Source organism: Lolium rigidum, chromosome 3 (assembly GCF_022539505.1).
Source record: "Lolium rigidum isolate FL_2022 chromosome 3, APGP_CSIRO_Lrig_0.1, whole genome shotgun sequence".
Classification (NCBI taxonomy): Eukaryota; Viridiplantae; Streptophyta; class Magnoliopsida; order Poales; family Poaceae; genus Lolium; species Lolium rigidum.
This window is the reverse complement of record NC_061510.1, coordinates 316,715,830-316,735,426: the sequence shown is the minus strand read 5'-3', so window position 1 is coordinate 316,735,426 and position 19,597 is coordinate 316,715,830. Positions and strand designations below refer to the sequence as shown.

Sequence of the window (19,597 nt, the reverse complement as noted above, 5' to 3'; positions counted from 1 at the left end):
ATTTCCACTGTTAGCTATTAGCTCATTCTTGGAATAATCCCTTGAATCAATGCTGAATTGCTGATAGTATAGTAGTACATAGCACGTACATGTGTATATCACCAGATAGATTCAGGAGACGAATGGAAGTAGGTACTGTAGGATACACTGGAGAATGCATAGAAGTATTATTCAAGGCTAGGCTAGGGTCGTTTCTCTGACGGGAGCCAGATCTTGACTCCGAGGCTGCAGTAGTTGGCGATGCTGCTGATGAAGTAGCGCACATCAGGGAACTCGATATGGTAGACGGCGGGGCTGGTGTCGAAAATCTGGTAGGGGTCCTCCGCCGTGCAGGCGTCGTACTCCCCCCTGCCCACCTGCATCACGTTGTACATTCCTGTGTCGAACCGGAACACTGCACACACACACACAAATAAGTTGCGTTCTTTGCTGCGAGGTAACAACAAAGAGACAGCATGCGGCTTACCGAGGTTGTCGCCGGCGTAGAACGTCCGGTTGCTCGCCCAGAGGCGGTAGTGGTCGTTGGTTGTAGGGATGGACCAGATCGAGTCCCCGATGACGTGGTCGGTCGCCTCCACGGCGGACCACGGTGGCGGCGCGACGAGGAGGAGGAAACCGGCCAGGAGCGCCGTCGGTAGACATGGAATCGCCATCAGCGACGTTCACTTGCCGGATGGAGATGGAAGGAAGACGAACGCAGAAATGAGCAACTGCTCTACAGCAGCGTGCGTTTCTCTCTCTTCCTGTCGAAGGAATGGACGGAGAATATTTAACGGGCCTACGAGAAAAACAGCCTAAAAGAAGCCCATTTAGCGGACCGTCGAAGCCCACATTCGCGCGAGCGACTCGCCTGCTCAGCCCAGCAAGCGGCCAGGCCCACGTAAGGGTATATATAAGCTCGGCCACGCTGCCTCGCTCCCCAGCCCTTCTCTCTCGCCCGCCCCGCGCCGCCGCCGCCTCTCTTCTCAGGAGCTTCCTCCCCGCAGGCGAGATGGTACGTCCACGATCTCTCTCCTCCCCCTCGCCCATCGCTGCTGCTTGGATCCGCGCGCTGCTGCGCGTTGCGACTGGCTTTCGTGCGCCGCCGGTCTAGGTTTTTCATGTCTGCAGTAGGTTTTGCTGCTAGCTTAGGGTTTTAGGGATAAGTCAGGACTTGCAGTGAGATTTGCCTAGCTTTTCCTGTGTTTCGTGGAGGAAACAAGCTCCCTACCCGTAGAATCTGTTAGATCTGAGTTGATTGGTGCTCACCTTTTCCCAATCGTTTGGTGATGTTAGGGTTCTCCCAAATCGTACTGCCTATGTAAATCTCCATTTCTTAGACCGGATTCGACTGTACCGTGAATGGACGAGTAGGCCAGTAGATTCTGGACATGTTTATTTGTTGACTGTAGAAAGGGGTTGTTTATGTAGTACTGTTTACTTTCTGTAGTGTAAGCTTTGAATCAGGTTTCTGATAATCTGCTAGAACTATTTGTGCCCACCCACGGGATATCTAAGCTGAGATGTTCGTCTGTACCATCTGATAGCGGGACATATTGGGTAGAATTATCATCTATGACCGAGGTGTATTCATGTGCTTCTTTTGGATATGTCTTCTAGGTGTTCGTCAAGAACCAGAAGTCGAGGGCGTACTCCAAGCGTTTCCAGGTCAAGTACAGGAGAAGGCGACGTATGTTTAATCCCCTGACTCCATTTTACTTTGCTACTTATCTCATTTGACAGTGATTTTGACTTGGTCTCTTCCCTTTGCTTTTGTTTTTCCCAGAGGGGAAGACTGACTACAGGGCCAGGCTGAGGCTCACTACCCAGGACAAGAACAAGTACAACACACCAAAGTACCGCTTTGTTGTGCGTTTCACCAACAAGGATGTCTGCGCCCAGATCGTGCATGCCACCATTGCTGGTGACATCGTGATGGCTGCTGCCTACTCCCACGAGCTGCCGCGATATGGTCTTGAAGTTGGCCTCACCAACTATGCAGCAGGTACATTTTATCTTCGGAAGGAATGCTCAAAGTGGATGCTGTGGCTTTTACCTGATGTATTTCATGGTGCCTAATTTCATTTTCTGAATCTATCATGTAGCATACTGCACTGGTCTGCTTCTGGCTCGTCGTGTGCTCAAAGTCCGCGATTTGGATCAGGAATATGAGGGTAACGTTGAGGTATAATTTATTTGTTGACATTTCATTATTCATAATTGTATACATCTTAGCTGCTTCTGACTAGCACATAATTTGTCTGGGTTCAGGCATCTGGTGAGGACTTCTCTGTTGATCCTACTGGTGAGAGGAGGCCTTTCCGTGCGCTCTTGGATGTTGGTCTTCTTAGGACCACCACTGGAAACCGTGTGTTTGGTGCACTTAAGGTATGTGATGCTGTATTGCCACAATTGTATGCTTGTACTAAATACGTACTTATGTGAATATTTTGACATGAAAGTTTGGGTGGATCACCATAAGTCTTGATTCTTGAGATATCTTAATGTTAGTGTACACCATTAGGCCATGAACAGTTTGTTGTTTTGATTAATATGCAAGTTAACACGCAGGAAATAAAATGGTTCTTATTGATTTGCTCGCATCTCTTATTTGCATGGATTTATATCTAACTCATCGTTCAGTTACGCTTCCAGAACATCTTTGTGTTGCTATTTGCTGGCATCCCTTTATAGCATTTTGGTGTTTGTTTTATTTTTGTTTTGCTGCTTAGCCCCAGATGTAAATCTTTTTGCTGCTACAGGGAGCCTTGGATGGTGGTCTTGACATTCCCCACAGCGACAAGAGGTTTGCTGGTTTCAAGAAGGATGAGAAGCAGCTGGATGCTGAGGTTCACCGCAAGTACATCTATGGAGGACATGTTGCTGCCTACATGAGGGTGAGTTGAAACCATTGCTTGCTCACGATATTGTAATGTTGAGCTGTTTCATTCCATGGCGTTCTTGCTGTTGTTGTACCTAAGGCAATGTCCTTTTGTTATGTTTGAAGGTGCTTTACTGTTTCTTATTATTTCTGCACCATCTTATTCCAGACACTAGCTGAGGAGGAGCCAGAGAAGTACCAATCCCACTTCAGCGAGTACATCAAAAAGGGAATCTCTGCTGATGACATGGAAGCAATTTACAAGAATGTTCATGCTGCCATCCGTGCTGATCCCAGCTTGGTCAAATCAACCAAGGAGGCTCCCAAGACACACAAGAGGTAATGTTCATTATAACACCTTGGACTACAGATTTCTCCACCATGACGTGAGCTGCATTTTAACTTGGCTTCTTGATGCAGGTTCAACCTGAAGAAGCTGACTTACGAGCAGAGGAAGGCCAGTCTCGTCGAAAGGCTCAACGCCCTCAACTCGTCTGCTGGTGCCGCCGATGATGATGAGGATGACGATGAATGAAGATTGTTGTCGACCCCAGTGTAGTCTTGCAACGTGCATTTTTGTTAAAGTTTGGCACTCCGCGCAATGGACCTGTTTCCTTCTGTTTTCGGTATCGTGCTGGAGTTATAGATTATTATCCTGATCATGTGACTTGCTGCCATTTGGATATTGATCTTAATCTGTTGGTTCTGTTCTTACGTTTATCTGTTGTGTTTTGTTGCGGACCTTCGTTTTCTTAGTCCTGCTATACACACTCGTACGATTCTAGGTAGCTATGAAACTTCTCCTGCGAGGCAACTAGAGGCAAACGCAGTTTGGGTTTTGCCTGGGCTGAGACTTCGGTATACCCGGCCTGACAAATATTATTCTTTTTTACTTCGCCTTATAGTCTTTCGTTGCTTGGGCGGACTGTTCTAGCAGGAGGTAGCAGCCACTTCTACTGTTTCGGTGCCGATCACCAACCATGATAGTCCATTCGATTATTTACGAAAGGAAAATTTGAGTTGGTGCACATTAGAATGTACTACCGGATTTCGCACACGTTTTTGAGAGGCTTGGCCCATTCAAATTAGGTAACCTCGCTGGAGCTCGACGCATCTCAATCCAAAAAAATGTCATTTGTTCATCCCGGTGAAAGTATATTAACTTGATAAGTGATAAGCCCAGTTACAGCTCTAGAACAGAGGGAGACCAAAGCAGACGCAGCTTTGTTTCCTACTCCCTACTATTTCGATTCTATAGTGCTTATTGTTTTTTGCAGCGGAAATTAGCGCAAGATATTTTGTCTACGCAAGACCCTAGCTGAACGATTTGAGATTAACGTAAAATTTGAGAAATCCATATCTTCCTAACTTATCATAACAATTTTGGGAGCTGGACGATTTGGGAGCTGAACGGGGAGGGGGTAATTGAAAAAAAGCTAAGCTACAACCTTATATTCTGAAACAAATGCCAAAAATCTATAGGCACTATAGAAAGGAACGGAGGGAGTATAATTGTTTGTGTTCACGCGTGTTAGTAGTAGTTCCTGTCCGTCTCGTCTTCAAGTTAAGAGTCTGATTGGGTTGAGGGGTTGCCTGCAGTTCGTGCGACTATATATACACAGTGGAATGTGTATTAACTATAGAGGGAAGAAAATAAGAAACAAAAAATCTGAGCCAAATTCTGATCGCGCTTGTGAACTTCAGCAATCGAGTTTCCCCAACTTGGAAGCAGCATCGAGGTAGACGAGCGGCAGTACTCACGAATTCACCCTCATCTGCAATGGCGTTCTCCGGCGTGTCTATCGTTGGCGACGGTGAGGTTGTGGGACATGCCATCAATGTCTCCACGGCCAGTGGGTACCACCTGCTCGTGGTTAACCGCTACTTGCATTCCAAAGCCACTACACCAAATGGAAAGAGAATCCAATCTCTCACTTTCATGGTCGGAGGCCACCATTGGTGTATCAACTGCTATCCTAATGGTAATAGAGAGTGTGTCAACACTGTATCTCTCTATCTCCGCCTTGTTGATGAAAATGTTGCAGAGGCCTTGAAGGTGCAGTATGAATTTAGTTTCGTCGACCAGCTTGAGAAACAAAATTCGACATATATTCGTGCATGCCAGCCAAAGAACTTTTCGAGCAGTCATCCATCTTGGAGGAAATTGCACGTAACACCATATGTTGGCGCATGTTTTGCAAGGAACCACGACCATGACTTGTTTTTGCACAGAACACCATATTTTGTTGTAATTGTTGCACAAAACACTAAGTAGGGTCGTTACTTCGTTTGATGGCGAAGATTGCGGCACAGACGCGAAAGCGAAGACCACCGAAGCGATGCATTCAAAACAAGCATCAAATTAGGTCACTACCAGACGGGCCTGTAGGAGAAGCCAGCAGTCACATGGCGCGACCGAGCAGCGTCCGCCCATAGGCATCCTAGACGCAAATTTAAACCGCGTTTACCTCTCGGCGGACACTCCGATCGCTATACATCGGGGGTGCAGCGCATATTTTGATCGCCCAACCACAAACGATCATTATCATTATGCATGCGTTTCCGTCAGACTATTAGATATGTCCAGTTATATTGGCTGCGGATGAAATTCAGAGATGGCCCTTGTTGGACTGGGCAAAGGGCGCACGAATTAGTTACTAGTGTTGTGCTTTTGCTATGGAGGTGCTGTACAGAGATCGGATGTGGTGTGTGAAGCAATTTCGGTTTTCTTATTAGGTGGTTAAGTACATTCATAGCCACAACTGGGCATTGGCCGATTGCTGTGACCTCGATCGTAGATGGCCTTCTTTTTGCCGGCGGAGCTCCACCACGACCTTCTTGAGGCTACCAGCGTGCTAGGATCCCTTTGCCATGACGAAGTCTCAATACACACCAAAAATAAATGCCATCGTTGATTTTAGTAGCGAAACTAAACTGAACTTTCGTAAGACACTATTCAACATTGCTGTAACCTCTATCCCAAATGATCACCATTTCGCCGGCGGAGCTCAACGAACAAAAAATGCCATTGATTCTGCAGCAGGTGCGGTTGACCATGACGAAGCCTCAGTCGTTCTCCACACCAAAGATGCTAACCATCGATTTCTGTAACGAAACTAACCAGAATTTTATTGTGAAAAGCAAACTTAATACCCACATGTCGGCACACGTTGACACGTAGAGACGTAGACAGCCAAGATGAATATAAGAAACTTCTAGCGTAAGCTAATTCGCCACGGCAAGAAGGAAATCTGCCGAAAGATTCTTAGAAACAGCATCACTGGAGCTCGTACAAAAGCAGAGCTGGATGAGGCGAGTGAAGGCAGACACAGAAAAGAAGGTCACTGGGATTGCCAATTTGGTTAGCCGAAGAAGAAGAAGATCCAAAGCTGGTCGAGCAAGAAAAGGGAAGAGGCCTCACGCATTGCCGTTCGATCGATCAGTCGAAGGACGACATGAGCCCCGACGTGGCGCTCTACCTCGAGGTGGCCGCGGTGGTGGCCATGGTGGTGCTCATCGTGGCCCTCGCCGCCGCCGCCTCCGGCGCCTGCCGCAATGACTGTCACGCGGCGGCGGCGGCCGACGCCGACATGGAGCGCGTGCTCGGCGAGGCCACGCTGGTGCCGTACGCGCAGACGGCCGTGGCGGGGAGGGCGCGGCAGCGCTGCTGCGTGTTCTGCCAGTCGGAGTACGCCAAGGCGCCCGACGAGCTGGTGCGCGTCGTGCCGGCGTGCGGCCACTTCTTCCACGCGGCGTGCGACGCCGACCGGTGGATCCGCACGCGCCGGACGTGCCCGCTCTGCCGCGGCGCGCTCTGGCCGAGTGCGGTGGCGACCGGCGCCGGCGCGGCCGTACCATAGCCGGTCCTTTGTTGTTATTGTGAGACTGCCGACCTGCTCCTGGGCACGTCAGCTTCCAGCTGAAAGCGACTTGCTTTTTTTTTTTGAGATGAGCTGAAAGCGACTTGCTGCTTCTCAGCATCATTCGTTTGTTCTCAAGATCTTTTACTATTATATTTCAGTTGGTCGTACGTCATACAACGCGTTTGGTGAAGGAGATTGGGAGCATCTGGAATGTTCAATTTACATCCTATGGCAGCGTAAATTGTCCTGGTACTTGGCACAGATAATTACCCTTCGTTGCCACCGCTAAGTGGAAAATAATGATTTGCCCGAGGGCTCGTTTGGTTTCGGGGGATCCGCCGGGATCCCCGCTTATTCCCGGGTAGATAAAACATGGGCCGCTCCGCCCGGAAACCCCGGGAGCGCTTTCCACACCTCCGGACGTCGGGAACGATTTCCTCGGCTCGCTCTCGCGGCGGCGCGACGGCCGCGATGCCCCTCCTCGACCTCCTCCTCCCTAGCGGGCCACGAGCAACGCCCCCGCCGAAATCCTCCTCCTCACTCCGCAGACCGCGAGCGACGCATCCACCGAGATCGTCCTCCTTGCACTACTCCACGCGGATGGTCCTCACCGCCGACCAGATCCGTCGCCAGATCCGTCGCCAGATCCGCCGCCACTTGGTAAGCCGATCCTGCACTACTTCTTCTCGTTCATCTACCCACCACCGTGAATTCGTGATGCTGCCCCTGCTGACCTCAAGAAGAATTTGCTGGCCCCAGATCCACAAGGAACAGCCATGGTAGCAAGATCTGTAGCGTGGCATGTACGAACGCAGCAGCAGATACATTTAATTTGTCATTCTTTTACTACCGCACATGCAGTTCCGGTTCCTTGAAGGTAATTTTTCTATTTTACTTTACAAACATAATGATAGCTTTCTGTAATGTTTATGCAAAAGTTTTATCTAGAAATTTTCATAAATACATTTTCCCCTTTTGGCCATGTTCTTGCATAAATATAGTTTCAGAGTTCATCAGACATGGTGCAGCTCGATTTTCTTTCAACTCTGACCTTACTTCCGGGGATTTTGGTTCAGCTTTGGCTTTTGCCAAAAGGAACTGATTTTTATTTGGGATTATATAGTGCAATAATGTATCCTATAAAATCCAAAACGTCAATGTAGATTTTGGCCAAAACAGGAGGGTTGCATCTTGTTTCCTGTATAGAGTATCCTTACCACGAATTGCGGCATGCATTTCTGTAGAGTTCTGTTTTGGTGTCTATTAGTAACTCTGTTTATTTGATAGATAAGTATTTGCTAACCAAAACATTTCTTAATTAAAGTAACCAGAACACTCACAGCTGTTTGAAGGAAACAAAAAGCAAAATAATCGCATCACGCCATTTTCAAATGCCAGCTGAATAGAGAGATCTTCCTCAACACCAAGGGCCCAATCTTTCCAACTTTTGGTTGAAAGAAGAGATTGCTGCCATGGACACGTACTCTCTGCTTGCCTTTATAGATGGTGCCTGTATAGTTGCAACTTCCAAAATTTACTTTAAAATCATGATCTATTGTTTAACTTGGACTTGAGATAAATGCATGGTTTAATTAGCCCTTGCAACCAAACAAGCCCTAAAGGAATAAACAGCCGCGACCTAACCCTAGCACAGGGTAAAAGCACAGGTCCTGCTGCCCCTCACATGTCCCCCTCCCGGCCTCCCCCCCAAAGCTGTCTGCTTGTAGGCAGAGCCACATGAGGTTGGTCGCCGTGCGCGGCCGAGCAGAGGGAGGAGGTGCGCATGCTGGCCTGGCATCAATCCCGTCGGCGGATCGGCTTGTGCACCCTCTCCTCCTAGATCAGCGCCGCCTACCGGGAGATGGCGACGGTGGCGTATGCGATATGCGGCCTAGCAGAGGAGAATGCGCCTGGCGGAGGAGAACCCGCACCTCTCGACCTGACGCCTGCCGCGCCGCCGACGTCTTCTTGGCCATTCGCGACGCAGCCGACATCGGCTCCGTCTGGATCCCAAGTGCGGCCCCTACTTGACATCGCCTTGCCCGCCTCCATTCGACCTCGACATGAGCTCCCTGCCTAGGAACTCCTCCACATCTTCCACGTACGCCATCTCTTCTGCATCGTGCTCAAGTCACGAGGCCAAATCCTCCTACTGGCTGATGGGCTACTATCGAAGTGGTCATATCCCCCTGCCATCCACCTGACCCACTCCCCATCTATGTCGCTCTCGCAGTATATTAGACCAAGGTAATGATATTCACCATTATATATGATCTATTTTGTGCAATCTAATACCGTGTGGTGGGGATGTGCTCTTCAGGCGTGGGTGGTAGATGCGATTTCTTTTCTAGATTTATGGATTACTGAATTATGATTTGTTTGTTGGTAGCACAAGGTAACTTATTTGCCATTTGTCCTTCTGCTTCTAGCATGGAATTTTCGAGGAGGAGGCACCACGACTGGTCATTGGAGAAGACGTATCTGGCACTTTATGGTGGCTTGCACTGGTCGCACCATTTGTTCATGTATTCTCTGCTGCAAATTTTATCCCATGCTTGGTAAGATTAAACAGTTTTCTAGGCTGCAAGAAAATTAAATGTCATGGTCCATCCAAGCAAATTCTAGCATTTGTAGTTGTTGACACCATAAAGCTGTGATAGATAATGATGCAGCATTTTCTTACACGCTCTCCCGATTGTGTTTTTAGGGAGGAATGCTATCGAGTATGTCATGGTCCATCCAACAATTTTTTTATTGGGAATTCTGTGTACCAACTTCCAACTAGGAGTGGTATTTTTATTGACTCCAGCGTGACTAAGATCTTGTATTTGTGGTACAGTGTCAATCTCTCACTCTTAGAATTTGAGAATTCCTCTAATAAATTGTTGTTCTGTTGTAGTGGATATAACATCTCATAGAAGGTTTGTAAACAACTTTTCTTTCTACTCTCCTTCTAGCTATTTATCTTAAGATCGATGCTGGACTAGAAAGCGAGCACAGGCCTGGGCATTTACTTTTCATCAGATAGATTTCATATCCCCTGACTGGCTCTCCTAATATTCATTATTATGAGATCATCACGCATGTCTGGATACAACTTTGTTGAGTTCCATGAAAAAAATAGCGCGCTATTTCGACGCTAATAGCACGCTATAGCGTTTCTGGACATGTCACGCTACATCATTTCGGCGCTATAGCGTGCTATAGCGCGCTATTACGCGCTATAGCACGCTAATAGCGTATTTTTCGACCGACGCTATTTTTGTTATAGCGCGCTATTTTTTTCACGCTCAGTTGTTGTCCTTAACACGTTGATACTATAGGACTTAAGATATTCCATACTATATAGGATTAGCAAATTAGCGAAGTTCTTGATTGAAAAGCTTGCGTCTAGATTCCGAGTTATGTTCAAGCGCACAGTTTGTGAGAGTTTTTATCTATGGACATATTCTTTCATCAAGGAAGTAACGAGACAAAATGCAGGTCTCTAAAGTTAGTACAGTTACTATTCTTAATTTAAATGAAGGAATATACTATAGAAGTGTAGAAGTGTGATAATTTTGAATCAATTACTAAGGCCTTCATCTATTTCCCTATTTTTACCTGGTGGCTTCAGTAAGATGGCGACATACGCGGCATACAGTGGATCTTGGTGCTCGGCAGGTTGCAACGAGTATTTGTTTTTGTCAACAACGATATCCATGGCCCGAATTTATATGTGCCATTAGCTTTTCATTTGACACAAATTTAGAGTTGCGTGCTGTTTAATTTATTTTTCACTTGACTTGTTATTCAGAGTTAGCCTTAACTTTCTGAAACAGTTTTGAGCAAAATAATGTGTATGCCCACTACTACACTTTTTAATTCTTTGCAGCTGGACAACTTGGGTAACCGATTTCTGTTGCTGCCTTTCTTTTCTGCAGTTAACTTTGTTAACGGAGAAGTCAATCCTTAGCAATCAAGGGATGCCAAATGTGCGTTAGCGAGGAGGAATCCACGTCTGGTGAAGAAGCGGTGGTAGCTGGCTGTCTTATCGGGAATGTGATGACAACATTCTGGTGGTCACTCAGGTTCGTCCACGGACATGCGCAACACCTGATGGGAGCACGACTGCTGCATGATACACAAATACAGCCATGGCCGAGTTCAGAGGTTGAACAAAGGCTCCACATGTAAATCTTTTTCATTTGTGTAAGATGTCAGCTATATATTTTACTTATCAAGCAAGAGACGATTATGGTTACGAATCTATGTTTGTGGATTCATTTGGCCTCAAGTGGAATGTTTAGAGGACAAATGGTACCCATCGTATATATCTAGAGACCGCAAGAGTATTCTTAATTTAAATGAAGGAATATACTATCTGAGCGGTTGTAGATATATCTTGCCATTTTGAAAACTAAGATTCTGTCATTACTTATGAACATTTTGACACCATAGCTGTGATACTCTTCTTTTTAATTTATCGACATTCATTATTTTTTGTGCAAAAAACAAGACTTGTCATTTATCGTGCTATAAACATGTCTTATCTTGTAGTATTGCGATTATTGGCAAAATAAAGCTGACTTTTTTCTGTGTTCAGCAATGTATCCTAATTTGGGTGGGTCTCAATTGAATTGTTAGAAATATTTATATATTTCATGGAAAAATATTAAATATAAAAAACTTAAAAACCGTAGCAACGCACGGGCATTCAACTAGTTGTTGTAACTTATGAATTCGCAAAAAAAAAAAAAAAAGATTGTTGTAACTTATCGGCTTCTATGCAAACCTGCTGCCAATGGAGTTGTTAGCCCATCTCCAACCCATTCACCCGCGCGAGGCCTGATGTGTTGAGCTGGATAAAACCGTATCCCAACATGGCCACGCAAACCTAAAACGGACCGCCATGACGTCCGTTCCGATCCATTGCTCGTTCAAATCTTGGCCTGCTTTCCGTGGCCCTGAACGGCGAGAGGATGTATGCGGCTCCCATGGCCAGTCCTATACACTGACCAGGTCGGTGCCGATGCGGGTTGCCGCACACCCTGGTCGGGTATTGGGCCTGGCCCATTTAACGTTTTTCGGTTTCCTTTTCTCTTTTCTCTTTTTTTTTCTTTTTCCTTTTTCTGTTTTATTTTCTTTTCTTTCTGTTTATTGTTTCTTTTGTTCAAATTAGAAAAGTTTATATTCGAAAAATGTTTAAATTCAAAAAACGTTAAATTTGAGAATTACTAAAATTTGAAAAGCTGTTCAAATATGAAAACTGTATAAATTCAAAAATTGTTCAAATATGAAAATCGTTCATACTCGAAATTTGTTCAAATTTGAAAATTGTTCTAATATGAAAATCGTTCAGATTCGAAAATTGTTCAAATATAAATTTTTTCAAATTCAGAAATGTTCAAATTCGGAAATTGTTCATAGAAAAAAATACATTTTTGTTCAAATTAAAAAATGTTCAAATCTGAAAATGTTCAGATTTTTTAAAAGTGATTTATTTTTAATTTGAATTTTTTAAATTTTACAAATGTTCAGATTTTTAAAAAAGAAAACAAACAACAGAAAAAAAAGAAACGAAAAAGAAAAACCGCCTTACCTAATGTTGGGCTGCGGCCCAGTTAGTAAAATCCGGGGCGCGGGGTGTGCGGCGAGCGGCTTCGCGCCGACCGGCTCGGCATCTGGCGGCTCCCTCCTCCCATGACCCCCTAGCCCGCTTATCATAGGGGCACATAGTTTTCATATTATTAGTAAAAAGTAGATAACAATATTTTTTGCCCTACTACTTCTACTCCGGCTAGCTACCGAGGCCTCGCCGGCTGCGGCACGGTGCGTGCGAGGTTGTCACTCGGCGCTGGCGGCCTCGCTTATGCGCGAGGATACGACTCCAGCTTCAGCTGGATGGCCTTGCGCCGCCAACATGCTTCTTCCCCGCTGTAGTGCCCTTCATCGCCGCCCTCCTCCGATCTGACCTGGCCATGTTGAAAGTGCATGGAGCCCCCATGTGTGGTTTTGGTAATTAATGACAATCCCTATGGACTAATGTTTGCATTGAGTTATATTTGTAGGAGTTGTCCATAGGCAATTCTTGAACCATATGTTGGCTTCAAGGTTGCAATAAGAAGAAATTGATGAAGGATATCAAGTGTCAAGTATGTCTTGAAGATGAAGATGTAGTGAGCCCTCAAGTTACTTCAAGACATCAACATGATGAAGAATGAAGAAATGTAGTGCAAGTTCAAGATGAGCCATCTCGAAGAGTTCATAAGCTTGAAGCTTGCCATGGAGAAATGATGTGCAAGTTTAAGATGAGCCATCTCGAAGAGATCCTTTGCTTGAGTCTTGCCATCCATATGATGTTCATGGATATGTGAAGATGCGCCGAAGAATAAGCTCTCCCATGTTGGATTATGGGGGAGCAATCCACATGGTGGTCATGGGTATGCGAAGATGCGTGATGGCGTGTATTTCACACGTTCGTTGGGCAACCCCAAGAGGAAGGTATGATGCGCACAGCAGCAAGTTTTCCCTCAGAAAGAAACCAAGGTTTATCGAACCAGGAGGAGCCAAGAAGCACGTTGAAGGTTGATGGCGGCGGGATGTAGTGCGGCGCAACACCGAGAGATTCGGCGCCAACGTGGAACCTGCACAACACAACCAAGCTACTTTGCCCCAACGAAACGGTGGAGGTTGTCAATCTCACCGACTTCTGCTGTAACAAAGGATTAACCGTATTGTGTGGAAGATGATTGTTTGCGAGAGAAAACAGTAAAAACAAGTATTGCGATGGGTGTATTTCGGTAAAGAGAATTGGACCGGGGTCCACGGTTCACTAGAGGTGTCTCTCCCATAAGACGAACGGCATGTTGGGTGAACAAATTACGGTTGGGCAATTGACAAATAAAGAGAGCATGACAATGCACATACATATCATGATGAGTATAGTGAGATTTAATTGGGCATTACGACAAAGTACATAGACCGCCATCCAAGCTGCATCTATGCCTAAAAAGTCCACCTTCGGGTTATCATCCGAACCCCTCCGGTATTAAGTTGCAAAGCAACATACAATTGCATTAAGTATGGTGCGTAATGTAATCAACAACTACATCCTTAGACATAGCATCAATGTTTTATCCCTAGTGGCAACAGCACAACACAACCTTAGAACTTTACATGCCATTGTCCAGTGTCAATGCGAGGCATGAACCCACTATCGAGCATAAGTACTCCCTCTTGGAGTTAAAAGCATCTACTTGGCCAGAGCATCTACTAATAACGGAGAGCATGCAAGATCATAAACAACACATAAGCATAACTTTGATAATCAACATAACAAGTATTCTCTATTCATCGGATCCCAACAAACGCAACATATAGAATTACATATAGATGATCTTGATCATGATAGGCAGCTCACAAGATCCGACAATGATAGCACAATTGGGAGAAGACAACCATCTAGCTACTGCTATGGACCCATAGTCCAAGGGTAGACTACTCACTCATCACTCCGGAGGCGACCATGGCGGTGTAGAGTCCTCCGGGAGATGATTCCCCTCTCCGGCAGGGTGCGGGAGGCGATCTCCGGGATCCCCGAGATGGGATCGGCGGCGACGGCGTCTCGGTAATGTTTTCCGTATCGTGGCTCTCGGTGCTGGGGGTTTCGTCACGGAGGCTTTAAGTAGGCGGAAGGGCAGAGTCGAGGAGGCGGCACGGGGGCTCACACCACAGGGCCGCGCGGCCAAGGGGGGGCGCCGCCCTAGGGTTTGGCTCCCCCGTGGCCCCTCTTCGTCTCTCCTTCGGACTTCTGGAAGCTTCGTGGAAAAATAGGCCTCTGGGCTTTTATTTCGTCCAATTCCGAGAATATTTCTTTACTAGGATTTACTGAAACCAAAAACAGCAGAAAACAAGCGGCACTTCGGCATCTTGTTAATAGGTTAGTTCCGAGAAAATGCACGAATATGACATAAAGTGTGCATAAAACATGTAGATAACATCAATAATGTGGCATGGAACACAAGAAATTATCGATACGTTGGAGACGTATCGGCATCCCTAAGCTTAGTTACTGCTCGTCCCGAAGCGAGTAAAACGATAACAAAGATAATTTACGGAGTGACATGCCATCATAAACTTGATCATACTATTTGTAAAGCATATGTAGAGAATGCAGCGATCAAAACAATGTGTATGACATGAGTAAACAAGTGAATCATAAAGCAAAGACTTTTCATGAATAGCACTTCAAGACAAGCATCAATAAGTCTTGCATAAGAGTTAACTCATAAAGCAATAATTCAAAGTAAAGGTATTGAAGCAACACAAAAGAAGATTAAGTTTCAGCGGTTGCTTTCAACTTGTAACATGTATATCTCATGGATATTGTCAACATAGAGTACTATAATAAGTGCAATAAGCAAGTATGTAGGAATCAATGCCGCAGTTCACACAAGTGTTTGCTTCTTGAGGTGGAGAGAAATAGGTGAACTGACTCAACATTGAAAGTAAAAGAATGGTCCTCATAGAGGAAAAGCATCGATTGCTATATTTGTGCTAGAGCTTTGATTTTGAAAACATGAAACAATTTTGTCAACGGTAGTAATAAAGCATATGCATCATGTAAATTATATCTTATAAGTTGCAAGCCTCACGCATAGTGTACTAATAGTGCTCGCACCTTGTCCTAATTAGCTTGGACTACCTGGATTATCACCGCAATACATATGCTTTAACCAAGTTTCACAAAGGGGACCTCTATGCCGCTTTGTACAAAGGTCTAAGGAGAAAGCTCGCATTTGGATTTCTCGCTTTTGATTATTCTCAACTTAGACATCCATACCGGGACAACATAGACAACGAGATAATGGACTCCTCTTTTAATGCTTTAAGCATTTGACAACAATTAATTCTTTTCTCATTAGAGAGTTGAGGATATTTGTCCAAAACTGAAACTTCCACCATGAATCATGGCTTTAGTTAGCGGCCCAATGTTCTTCTCTCACAATATGCATGCTCAAACCATTCAACTCGGTGTAGATCGCCCTTACTTCGAGACAAGACGAACATGCATAGCAACTCACATGAAATTCAACAATGAGTTGATGGCGTTCCCCAGTAATCATGGTTATCGCACAACAAGCAACTTAATAAGAGATAAAGTGCATAATTACATATTCAATACCACAATAGTTTTTAAGCTATTTGTCCCATGAGCTATATATTGCAAAGGTGAATGATGGAATTTTAAAGGTAGCACTCAAGCAATTTACTTTGGAATGGCGGAAAATACCATGTAGTATAGGTAGGTATGGTGGACACAAATGGCATAGTGGTTGGCTCAAGTATTTTGGATGCATGAGAAGTATTCCCTCTCGATACAAGGTTTAGGCTAGCAAGGCTTATTTGAAACAAACACAAGGATGAACGGTACAGCAAAACTCACATAAAAAACATATTGTAAACATTATAAGACTCTACACCGTCTTCCTTGTTGTTCAAACTCAATACTAGAAATTATCTAGACCTTAGAGAAACCAAATATGCAAACCAAATTTTAGCATGCTCTATGTATTTCTTCATTAATGGGTACAAAGCATATGATGCAAGAGCTTAAACATGAGCACAACAATTACCAAGTATCACATTACCCAAAACATTTATAGAAATTACTACATGTATCATTTTCCAATTCCAACCATATAACAATTTAACGAAGAAGAAACTTCGCCATGAATACTATGAGTAGAAACCAAGGACATATTTGTCCATATGCTACAGCGGAGCGTGTATCTCTCCCATGAAGTGAATGCTAGGATCCATTTTATTCAAACAAAACAAAAAACAAAAACAAACCGACGCTCCAAGAAAAAGCACATAAGATGTGGCCGAATAAAAATATAGTTTCAGGGGAGGAACACGATAATTTGTCGATGAAGAAGGGGATGCCTTGGGCATCCCCAAGCTTAGACAGCTTGAGTCTTCTTGATATATGCAGGGGTGAACCACCGGGTGCATCCCCAAGCTTAGAGCTTTCACTCTTCTTGATCATGTTGCATCATACTCCTCTCTTGACCCTTGAAAACTTCCTCCACACCAAACTCGAAACAACTCATTAGAGGGTTAGTGCACAATATAAATTGACATATTCAGAGGTGACACAATCATTCTTAACACTTCTGTACATTGCATAATGCTACTGGACATTAGTGGATCAAAGAAATTCATCCAACATAGCGAAAGAGGCAATGCGAAATAAAAGGCAGAATCTGTCAAAACAGAACAGTTCGTATTGACGAATTTTAAAATGGCACCAGACTTGCTCAAATGAAAATGCTCAAATTGAATGAAAGTTGCGTACATATCTGAGGATCATGAACGTAAATTGGCATAATTTTCTGAGCTTCCTGCAGGGCAGTGGGCTCAGATTCGTGACAGCAAAGAAATCTGGAACTGCGCAGTAATCCAAATCTAGTACTTACTTTTCTATCAACGGCTTAACTTGGCACAACAAAACTCAAAACTAAGATAAGGAGAGGTTGCTACAGTAGTAAACAACTTCCAAGACACAAAATAAAAACAAAGTACTGTAGGTAAAAACATGGGTTGTCTCCCATAAGCGCTTTTCTTTAACGCCTTTCAGCTAGGCGCGAAAGTGTGTATCAAGTAACATCGAGAGATGAAGCATCAACATCATAATTTGTTCTAATGATAGAATCATAAGGTAACTTCATTCTCTTTCTAGGGAAGTGTTCCATACCTTTCTTGAGAGGAAATTGATATTTTATATTACCTTCCCTCATATCAATAATAGCACCAACGGTTCGAAGAAAAGGTCTTCCCAATATAATTGGGCAAGATGCATTGCATTCAATATCCAAGACAACAAAATCAACGGGAACAAGATTATTGTTAACGGTAATGCGAACATTATCAACTTTACCCAAAGGTTTCTTTGTAGAATGATCAGCAAGATTAACATCCAAATAACAATTTTTCAGCGGTGGCAAGTCAAGCATATTATAAATTTTCTTAGGCATAACAGAAATACTTGCACCAAGATCACATAAAGCATTACAATCAAAATCTTTAACTTTCATCTTAATGATGGGCTCCCAACCATCTTCTAGCTTTTTAGGAATAGAGGCTTCGCGCTCTAGTTTCTCTTCTCTAGCTTTTATGAGAGCATTTGTAATATGATGCGTGAAAGCCAAATTTATAGCACTAGCATTAGGACTTTTAGCAAGTTTTTGCAAGAACTTTATAACTTCAGAGATGTGGCAATCATCAAAATTCAAACCATTATAATCTAAAGCAATGGGATCATCATCCCCAATGTTGGAAAAAATTTCAGCGACTTTATCACGAGGCGGTTTCAGCGGTTTTAGCGAGTTTCGAGCAGTTTTCGCGCTTTGCATTAGAAGTGGAAACATGGCTAACACCAATTCTTTTATTAGTATGAGTAGGAGGTGCAGCAACATGTGTAGCATTAGCACTACTAGTGGTGGTAATAGTCCAAACTTTAGCTATATTCTTCTCTTTAGCTAGTTTTTCATTTTCTTCTCTATCCCACCTAGCACGCAATTCAGCCATTAATCTTATATTCTCATTAATTCTAACTTGAATGGCATTTGCTGTAGTAACAATTTTATTTTCAATATCCCTATTAGGCATAACTTTTGATTTCAAAAGATCAACATCGAGAGGCAAGACTATCAACTCTAGAAACAAGAATATCAATTTTATTGAGCTTTTCCTCAACAGATTTGTTAAAGGCAGTTTGTGTACTAATAAATTCTTTAAGCATGGCTTCAAGTCCAGGGGTGTATTCCTATTATTGTTGTAAGAATTCCCATAAGAATTAGCATAACCGTTACCATTATTATAAGGATATGGCCTATAGTTATTACTAGAATTGTTAGATAAGCATTGTTGTTGAAATTATTATTTTTAATGAAGTTTACATCAACATGTTCTTCTTGTGCAACTAATGAAGCTAATGGAACATTATTAGGATCAACATTAGTCCTATCATTCGCAAGCATAGACATAATAGCATCAACCTTATCATTCAAGGAAGAGGATTCTTCAACAGAATTTACCTTCTTACCTTGTGGAGCTCTTTCCAGTGTGCCATTCAGAGTAGTTGATCATCATATTATCAAGAAGCTTTGTTGCTTCACCAAGAGTGATGGACATAAAGGTACCTCCAGCAGCTGAATCCAATAAATTCCGTGAAGAAAAATTTAGTCCTGCATAGAAGGTTTGGATGATCATCCAAGTAGTCGATCCATGGGTTGGGCAATTTTTAACCAGAGATTTCATTCTTTCCCAAGCTTGAGCAACATGTTCAGTATCTAATTGTTTAAAATTCATTATGCTACTCCTCAAAGATATAATTTTAGCAGGGGGATAATATCTACCAATAAAAGCATCCTTGCATTTAGTCCATGAATCAATACTATTCTTAGGCGAGATAGCAACCAATCTTTAGCTCTTCCTCTTAATGAGAAAGGGAACAATTTTAGTTTAATAATATCACCATCTACATCTTTATATTTTTGCATTTCGCATAGTTCAACAAAATTATTGAGATGGGCAGCAGCATCATCGGAACTAACATCCGGAAAATTGATGGTTCATAACAAGATTCGATAGAAAGCGGTTTAATTTCAAAGAATTCTGCTTTGTAGTAGCGAGGTGGAGCAATAGGTGTGCATAAGAAATCATTATTATTTGTGGTTGTGAAGTCACACAACTTAGTATTTTCAGCATTGGCCATTTTAGCAATAGTAAATAAAGCAAACTAGATAAAGTAAATGCAAGTAAACTAATTTTTTTGTGTTTTCGATATAGCAAACAAGATAGTAAAATAAAATAAAACTAGCAACTA

General features: G+C 43.6%; 2 protein-coding genes and 1 long non-coding RNA gene across 3 annotated transcripts; 2 read left to right on the top strand and 1 right to left on the bottom strand.

Annotated features, from left to right (window-relative positions):
- Positions 1 to 99: 99 nt before the first annotated feature.
- On the bottom strand, positions 100 to 653 carry LOC124699918 (umecyanin-like). The gene is made up of 2 exons (XM_047232140.1): positions 467 to 653; positions 100 to 394 (listed from the first exon to the last, which is right to left on the bottom strand). The coding sequence occupies exons 1-2, from the start codon at positions 651 to 653 to the stop codon at positions 183 to 185; spliced, it is 399 nt and encodes a 132-aa protein (XP_047088096.1). The 3' UTR covers positions 100 to 182.
- Positions 654 to 931: 278 nt separating this feature from the next.
- LOC124699917 (60S ribosomal protein L5-1-like) lies at positions 932 to 3,574 on the top strand. The gene is made up of 8 exons (XM_047232139.1): positions 932 to 994; positions 1,600 to 1,669; positions 1,766 to 1,984; positions 2,085 to 2,164; positions 2,251 to 2,367; positions 2,742 to 2,876; positions 3,030 to 3,199; positions 3,281 to 3,574. The coding sequence occupies exons 1-8, from the start codon at positions 992 to 994 to the stop codon at positions 3,393 to 3,395; spliced, it is 909 nt and encodes a 302-aa protein (XP_047088095.1). The 5' UTR covers positions 932 to 991; the 3' UTR covers positions 3,396 to 3,574.
- Positions 3,575 to 7,507: 3,933 nt separating this feature from the next.
- LOC124699916 lies at positions 7,508 to 9,526 on the top strand. Its single transcript, XR_007001560.1, has 3 exons — positions 7,508 to 7,600; positions 9,153 to 9,281; positions 9,431 to 9,526. It is a non-coding gene; the product is annotated as an uncharacterized LOC124699916 (long non-coding RNA).
- Positions 9,527 to 19,597: the final 10,071 nt, after the last annotated feature.

What these genes read in the sequence shown, in the direction of transcription:
- LOC124699917 (XM_047232139.1), top strand. An exon ending in AATATGAGGGTAACGTTGAG is followed by an intron (nt 2,165 to 2,250) that starts GTATAATTTATT and finishes GTCTGGGTTCAG; the next exon opens with GCATCTGGTGAGGACTTCTC. An exon ending in GCTCCCAAGACACACAAGAG is followed by an intron (nt 3,200 to 3,280) that starts GTAATGTTCATT and finishes TTCTTGATGCAG; the next exon opens with GTTCAACCTGAAGAAGCTGA.
- LOC124699918 (XM_047232140.1), bottom strand. Translation starts at nt 653, where the DNA reads ATGGCGATTCCATGTCTACCGACGGCGCTCCTGGCCGGTTTCCTCCTC. An exon ending in CTACGCCGGCGACAACCTCG is followed by an intron (nt 395 to 466) that starts GTAAGCCGCATG and finishes GTGTGTGTGCAG; the next exon opens with TGTTCCGGTTCGACACAGGA.